Genomic DNA, 8,544 nt, shown 5'->3' on the forward strand with positions numbered 1-8,544 from the left:
GGGGGACTCGCAGATGACGCTGGAGCTGGAGCCTCTGAACCTGTGCAGCCATTCCCAGAGCGAGCGGGCTTTGCAGTCGCAGCTCCACGGGTTCCCGTTCAGCCTGAGGAACTCCAGGGCTCCCAGGTGAGCCAGGCAGTCCCCATGCAGCTCCGAGAGGCTGTTATTGAACAGGAAAAGGGTGGTCAATCTTCGGAGGTCGTGAAAAGCCCGCCTGTGAATCCACTGCAGCTGATTTTGATGGATGAGCAGCCGATCCAGGTTTATTAGTCCCCTAAATGTGTTCTGATGGAGGCTCCAGAGCTTGTTTCCATGGAGAAAAAGATGGCTGAGGTTAACCAAGTCAACAAAAATATCATCCTGAAGGAACTCGATATGGTTGTCTTGCAGGTAAAGGTATTGCAGGTTGTGGAGGCCACCGAATATCCCACTGGGGAGGGAGCTCAGCCCACACTTGTACAGATACAAGGCATGGAGTTTCACCAGCCCTTGGAAAGTGTCTGCAGCTAAAGCCCTTAAGTAGCGGTTGTCCCCCAGGTCCAACTCTTCCAGGTTGACAAACCCATCGAAGGTGTTGGGGTCGATGAAGGTGATGTTGTTGGAGTAGATCCAGAGCGTGACCATGGAGGGGCTGAAGTGGCCCCGCAGCAGCAAGGTGATCTGGTTGTTCTGGAGGAAGATCCTCTCGCTGTCCTCAGGGATGCCCTCGGGGATGGTGACGAAGTTGTGAGCCTGGCAGCTGACAGTCATCGGGGACGGGTAGCACACACAGTCGGTGGGACAGCCCAGGGCACCAGGCACCTTCAGCCCCAGTAGCACCAGCAGCAGCTCTGCAAACCCCCCTGTGCAGAGAGAGGGGAGAGAGGTATCAGCGGGGACTCGGGCACCTCCCCACCCACCTGTTCCAGGTGAAAAATGCTCCCAGTTCATCAGCCCTCCTCTCTGCTCCTGAGTTACCCACGTGGCTGTGAGGAGTGGGCTCATCACCCATAAACGTGAGCTATGGAACAGTCCCTGCCTCCTCACCCTGCCTGCAACAGGCAGGCCCTTGTGCTCCCAGCCCGAAACAGGCAGGAAAAACTTCCTCAAGGAGAATTCCAGCTGGCAGTGCAGGCAGCAGAGCCCCTTGCCTGCAGGTGGGCGGCACAGTTGGAGGAAATGCCGTGGTGCAGAGGCACGAGGGCAAACCGAGGACGTGCAAACCCTCGTGGGTGTGCACCCCTCCTGTAACGCGCCTCTTCAGTCACCCGCGCGTCCGTACCCGAGAGGAAAAGCTACAGAGCTGCAGTAATTCCCTGCAAATCACCTAAACCTACACATCTGCACAGCACACCCAGCTCCCCCAGGGGCACAGACCCATCCCCACCATCTCCTTTTACTACTGTTTTTGGTCACCACCATCTGCCCTGAAAACCAAGTGATTTGCAGGAAAACACGCTGTCAGCAGTCGGTGGAAAAGGCTGAGCTGAAAACTCCGTTTGGAAGTGGGATGCTCAGACATATTTTTTTAAATGGATGTCCTGTGGCAAAGCATATTGCATCCTCTAATGCTACAGTAAGGGCTTGTGAGCGGGGCTTTCTCGCTGTGGAGGAGCAGCGGTGGGCAGGGCAGTCCTGGTGGGCAGGGCAGTCCCGGTGGGCAGGGCAGTCCCCATCCCTCCCCTGCCCGGCTCTCTCCGCCCCGCTCCTCGCAGCAGGCTTGCTTTCAGGCTATTCCTTCTGTGCCGAGTGGCTTTTCAGACTCATTGCACCAGACTTGTCATTTCTCATTCAGATTTTCCTCCTAGATTTGGCTTTTTCCTCTTACACACAGAATTTGTTCATGTCTAATGAATTCTGCCTCTGGACTTTACAGAGGATAGGAGTAACATGGGAGCAGCATACAGCTGCTGGTGCCATCCTGCCCACGAGTCCTCGCCTTGCACTCAGCCTGTAATAATCTGAAAAACGAGAGTGGAAGTGGAGTTCATTTCTAATTACTCCACGTCGTTGTCACCAGCTAGTCCGTGAGCTTGGACCCCTTGGACTTTTACAGTCCCTCTTTTCCGCACCTACAGCTGAATACAAGTGGGAGGCAAAAAAATATAAAAAGTCACTGTGTTCTTATTAATTGACATATAATTCCATGGTTACTGTTGTCTTTTGCCTGGTATGGAGATCTATTACTGTTTAGTTAACAGCAGGTGACCCGTCCATCTGGACCCATCCTTTCAAGGCAAAGTTGTTGCGTTTTTAGATAAACTGGGTTATTCAGACTCTCCATAAATCACCAGTAAGAGGCAGTCATCTCTGACTGGGCTGTTAATAGGAAAAAAAAAATGGCATTGCTAGTCAAAGCGTTGGACCAAGCCTTGGCTGCGATGAGGAAGGGAGAACTTCTTCCAGGCAGTGCCCTTCAGCAGTGAAGCATCGGCTACCAGGAGGGATGTCTCATTCCTGCGCCGCTGCCAGGAAGGGGCTGTGAGTCGGGAACGTTTCATGCGCGACAACTCCTACGGCTGTGCAGGAAAAGGAACGTTCTCCAAGTCCTGGCTTTGCTGTCCTGCCGTTGTGCTGAGAGAGGGGCTGTGCTGCTGGGAGCACCACGGGCTGTGGTGGGAGCGCCGAGCACTCCCTGCCAGAGCTGGAGCCCTCCCTGTGCGAGCCCAGCCTGGGAGCCGGCGGCATCCCGCGGATCCTGTGATCAGCCCAGTGCCAGAGGAGGCTGGTGAAGATAAAGCTACCTTTGCAGATGCATTCTGCTGGGTTTCTCACTCACAGAAGTGCTTCGCCAAGGTGGGACGGCTTCACGTTCCCCACCTCACCTCGGTGACATTGAGGTACAAAGCCTCCCATAGGTCTTAGGTTTATTAGTAAAATCCTGCCAGGCACAAGCTCGGTGACGATCTCCCACATGCAGAGTCTGTTATTGCAAATACCAAATCACAAGGGTCTGAATCAATAAACCATCTCCCAGCTATAAGCAGCAGGTTGGAAGATTACATATTGCTTCCAAACAACAGTTTTATGCGCTCTTCCATGACACAACAGTTGCCAGGCTAACAGGATTACTGACGGGAGGTGGAGCCGGGCAGGGATCTGGGAGCATCCAGGATTTCACGAATGGGGATGGTGATGACAGGCGGCTGTTAGCGACACACGGCGATGGACGAAGGCAGCCCGGGTCTCCCTGGAGCACAGCCAAGGTAGAGGCTCCTGCCGAAAGGGAGCGTGGTGTTTAACAGTTCCCTGCCTGCAGGGATAACTCCAGAGGTAAAGGTCAGAGAGAACGTGGTCTGTCTCTTTAGTTAAGAGGCGTTTGTGAGATAATGGCTGGAGTTCCTCTGGAGGGGGAGATGCGATCCCCACGGTTGTGGATGGCAGTGGGGATAGTCTGGGGTGTTACAGGTTCTCAGCTTCAAGCTTCAAGCGTAGGATGGTAGGAAGAAAAGGCAGGGATGTCTTTCTACCTACATGCTGCGTCTCGGGGGTGAGGTAATAATTAGGTGGGCTGGACTTGGAAAGGGAGGAAATCTATAGACTCCTCAGTGGATGCACTTAAGGCACATGGCCTCATCACAAATGCTTTCCCTCCACATCCATAAAACCTGCCAATTGCCTAATGCTGTGAGAAGCTGCTCCTGGGATGCCCTGGGCCTGGTCACAGTTTAGATCAGAGAATGAGAGCCCCAAGAAACAAAGAGTCTGTGGTCATCAAGCCATGAAGCTCCTGAGGCTGCTAACACCAATGTCACCATGGCCAGCAGCCCAGCCCCACTGGGATGAGACAGCCGGGACACATTTGGTCTCCCTGGGCTTCCCAGGCAGGAAAGCACCGTGGGAGCTTCCCTGGAGGTCCCAGCCTGGCTCCCCTGAGAGTTAGACCCTGCTTAACTTGTTAAACTTGTTATTCTGATGCAGCCCTTTCGACTTCATCTTGTAAAGGTTTTGAGGCAGATGGAGGGTCACCAGCACGTGTGTCAGAGCTCACCAGGGAGGGAGAGCTTCAAAAGCAGCACAGAAAAATCCTACAGAAACCTGCTGGTGAGGTGAACAAAAACAAAGCCCTGCTGACAGGGACAAAACCAGCAAGGGGGTGTTTATCTCCTGGCTTTCTCCCACTGATGTGCCGTGTCACCCCAGCTTCTGCTCGCTGTGGCCTTCTGCCACCTCCTGCTTTTGATTGAGGTTCCAGTGATTGGAATGAATTCGTCCGAGTGTCCAAACCATTTCCCATGCAGCATGTCTCTAATTGGGCATTAATTAGGCATCAGTTAATGAATGCTTGAAATAATTCATCTTTGGCTGCGTCCAGTTTGCAGTCTTACTTTTAACAGCATTAGACTCATTATTAGATTAACATCGTTATAAATGTTCTCCATTACCTGCTTGTTTCCATTGTCTTAGCCTTATTACTGAGAGTGAAAATCACTCCTCCCGCATGCATTATTGATGAGTAAGGACTTTCTATATGTAGCACGGGATTAATTGTTATACAGTGTAATGCATTTAGCGTGAAGCCTCAATTTCTGCAGGAGCTGAAAGCGGCCAGAAGAATGCAGACGCCCGGAGCCAGCATCCTCGGCCAGACACTGCACAGCTCCTCCAGCCCAGAGCAGGTTCCTCCCGGGCCGCTGCCAGCACAGGAAGAAATAAATAAAAGAAGGCTGATTTGATACCCCGGATCAGGAGGGGAAGGTTCAAAGGGCTGGGGCACTTTTCTGCCACTGCAGCAGGGACGTTGGCCTCGGCACTGCTCGGCGGGCAGCCCGGCCCCACGGCGCTGCTCGATCCAGGGAGCAGGGTGTACCTGTGCCAGCAGTTCTCTTGCTTTTTTAAGGCTTTTCATGCTTTACAGTATCTTGAAGCAAGGCAGAGCCTTGGTTTATTTAGGAAGATGTAATGCTACTTATTTTCATTAGGAGCCCCAGGCTCCAGGGGAAGAAATCACTTAGGACAAGAATCGATGCTTCAGCCCCGGGGGGGATGCATCTGCAGAGGTCCCCAAAACGCAGCCCTGCCGTGAGCCCTCTCCACCCCCTGCCCCTACCCTCTTTTGAGCTGCTTTTCTTAGGTGGACGCTTTCATCTCTCCACCCGGACGAGCTTATGTGGGTCACAGCCCCTCTAATTCTCCAGCAGGATCTGGTCTTGAGGATGGAGCAGGTTGCTTCTCTTTCAAATCTCTCCTAAACCGCCATCTGCTCTGGGAGACCCATCTTAGCTCATGTCTACATGCAACTTGACTGCCTGCTTACTGTGTCCATTACCGGTGCTGCTCAAGCTGCTAGATTTATAAGCTCTTTAGAGCAAAGCCCTCGTCTTCTGGTTGCTGATTTATGTATCTTTACTGCCATAAAACACTATGTGTAGCTACTACATAATATAAATAATAATACTTAACCAGAGCGAGCTACAAGTGGGGACAAAGCATCTGGTTTCTGCTCGCAGCTGGGATTATCAAAAAACCAGAAGCTTACTCATCACTCACCCTCTTCTGAGGCCAAATTCACACTTGGTGTAACACCACCACTGTCAACGATGTCAACGAGCTCCAGAGAGAGACGTCCCTGCCCCGTTCACACCCTGGATCTATCAAAGGATGCTTTCTAAATCCACCCCGAGTGATCTGGGGCACGAAGACATGACTATGACCCCTGGGGAAAAACAGACTTTGAAACTTGGGAACTAACTCAGAATGGGATGTTCGCACCACCATAGAGAGAAACTGCTGTTTAGGGAGAAAAAGAAGCCTCAGATGTTCACGATTTCATGTGCCAAGAGAAGGACGACGAAAGGCAAGGCCTGAGCAGCAACAGCAGCTGGGCACGAGCCAGGAGCAAAACTTCAGATCTGGGACGGTTCGACAAAGCGGTGGCAGACCTGTGCTTAGGAGCTGCAGGGATTTTCTTTTCCTTTTTCTTTTTCTTTTTTTTTTTTTTGGCAACACAGAGGATAAAATAAACAATCCCATCCTTCCTGTCACAAAGACTCAATTCCCTGGCGAGCAGCAGCTTGCTTTGAGCCTCTCTGCAAAGCCCTTTGGGTGCTGCCCCGCGGTCCTGCGGCGCTCGGCACCAGGAGCATCCTCGCTGGGTTTGCTCCCTGCAACATCAGCTGCAGCTCCCAGCACCAGGACACAGCACGGGGCTTTGCTTTCTGCACGAGCTGCCTTTCAGCTGGAGAGTGGCAACCAGCCATCCACCTTCATCTTCTTCTTTTTCTTCCTTTTTTTTTTTTTTTCAAACGGTGTCATAAATAACTGACAGATCCCAGCTGTTTGGAGTTATGGTTTCTGATGGAGTGACAGCTGCTCCCAATCCCCCAGTCATCACCCCGGCAGTTCTGGAACATTTCAGCAACATAAAAATCATTGGAGATAATTTCGGTTTTGCATAATTTGGTTAGGCAAGCTGTGATTTAATGGCAATTATGACCTCCGAGGCAGAAGATGAGCTTGGAGGCTACTGGCTTCACACGACTTTAGCTCGGGGTGCAGCGTCAGGGATGTTCCAGGGAGAAGATACTACAAGAAAAAATCCCTCTCCAGCAGCTGGAAATTGTTGGCAAGTAGAAAGACTGATCCCAGAGGAAGAAGCATACAAGGAAATTTGGAAGGAATATTGCTAAGGAAAGCTTTGGGAAGAGCCTGGTGCCAAAAGATGCATCAGGAAGCACCTGTTAAAGAAAAGCCAGGAAAAAAACTTTAGACTTGGGAGTATCCTAGCCCCTACAAACCCTTCTGTGTCATTGGTATCTCGCGTGGTAACTAGTCTAAACCTCATCCTGACCCCACTTTGGTAGCCCCAGCATTAAAAAGCAAATCCTCCTTGTGCTACTGGGATGGGAGAACCAGCTGCCACCAGGAATGGGCCATGCCCCTTGCAGGCAGCTGCCTGCTTTGTGGGCACTGCCCATATTTCTCTTGCTCTGGGCTATGTTGCCTCCTCTTCTGTTGCTCCTCAGCCATCCCTGAGCCCCTATGTTTGCATTTCTCCAGAGGTGACCAACCAGAGCAAACCTGTGGTCAGCCAGGGTGTGCTGGGTAGGCACTTAAGGATGGTGAACCATACTCAGGAGCTTTGAGGGCATCATGGTGCTTCACAAGGAGCAAAATGTAGCTTAACATCAGAAGTAGCTTTTGTCTGCAGCTGAGAAGGTCCAATTTCCCCTCCAGCATCACTTCTGTCAAACAGCTTGGAGTCTGCTGTGAGCTAAAGCTCAGGGCAGAGACCTGGGGCCAGCAGCACCCCAAAATCAAGCCCTGTAGGATGTTGCAGGCTCATTTTACATTTGCTGACCTGGTATCTGGAGCTATTCACCTTCCTCCACCAAAGTCGAGGGCAAGGTCACCTGGAAGTTTCTGGATGGTGGTCATTAAGTCCTATTGCAGTTTGAAACCAGACCATAAATTTCATAGTGTAATAATGTAGAAATCAATAACTCTGTTTGAAACAATAGCTTTGTCTTCCATTTCAGCCGGCTCTGCTATCTCCCCACGGACCACGTCCCTCTGAACCACACAAACAGAGAGAGGAGGGATGGGTGGCGGGGTGGCTGCTCTCCTGCCAGGTGCCCAGCCCCTCCATCACTACAGATTCAATTAGTTTATTTATTCCTCTCTCGCCGTTAAACTCCAAGATGATTTAAAAGGAGGAAAGAAAAAAGATGAAAAAAGAAAGAAGAAGATAAAGACTTATGCTCAGTCTCTTTGCCATCCTGCCTGACGTGGCATCCCTGAGGCTTTCCATGAAAAGGATGCCCAAAGACCCTGCTGCCCATCACCACGGGCAGCACAGCCAAAACCCAAACCAGCCCTGGAAAGCTGCAGCACCAACTCACACCAGCATAAAAAAAAACCCCTAAAGTCCTCTCTTTTCCAGCTCTGGCTTTCCAGACGAGGGAGGTCTGGCTTCCTTTTCTTGCTTATTTTTCGTTGTTTGCTGTAGCACTGACTGGAAATATACATTGAGAGGCAGGATTGTCTTTCACATGTTGGTGGATGTGTGATCCTCAAAAACAAATTAGCACCGATTCACTTCTATATAGAGTGCAGCCATCAGGGAATCACTCCTGAATTCACAGCGAAGGAAAGTAATAATGCTTCCAGCGCACTAATCCTCTCCGAGAGCAGCCCCTGAACCCTCTCCTGGTGCTGGAGGCACCACTGGAAATTACAATTGTACTGAAAAAATAATATATAAATACAGGAATTGGCAGGGTTTATGCTGGTCCAGAGGATTTCTACCCTAATGTGGAACTCCCTGTTTAATTAGCACTCGTCTCTGCGTCTGCATCTCCTCCTCCTGCTACTTGAGCTAAAGAAAAAGGAGGGGGGGGGGGGAAAGGAGGCCAACGGTGGAAGTGGCTGTAGGATGGAAACTCAGCTAGAGAAACTTGTTTAATTGAAATGCTTGTTTCAGGACTAACATGCAGAAACAGAGGGAGTGTAGAGTGTGTTTTCCCCATGTAGTCTGCTCTGCCTAACCCCAGCTTGCTGCAGCGATGCCCTTGGCGTACAGCTGCAGTGGGATGCTGCCGGTCCTGCGGCTGGGGGCACGGGGGC

The 8,544-nt window shown here is 51.2% G+C and overlaps 1 protein-coding gene across 1 annotated transcript in view; it reads right to left on the reverse strand.

The window, feature by feature from the left end:
- LOC103775695 (reticulon-4 receptor-like 1) overlaps positions 1-8,544 on the reverse strand; it is a 9,833-nt gene that overhangs the window by 539 nt on the left and 750 nt on the right. Inside the window, exon 2 of the mRNA XM_008943170.1 lies at positions 2-830. Coding sequence (XP_008941418.1) covers positions 2-830 — 829 coding nt within the window. The remainder of the gene's footprint in view (position 1; positions 831-8,544) is intronic.

The sequence above is a fragment of the Merops nubicus genome, unplaced genomic scaffold, assembly GCF_000691845.1.
Source record: "Merops nubicus isolate BGI_N331 unplaced genomic scaffold, ASM69184v1 scaffold33730, whole genome shotgun sequence".
Taxonomy (NCBI): Eukaryota; Metazoa; Chordata; class Aves; order Coraciiformes; family Meropidae; genus Merops; species Merops nubicus.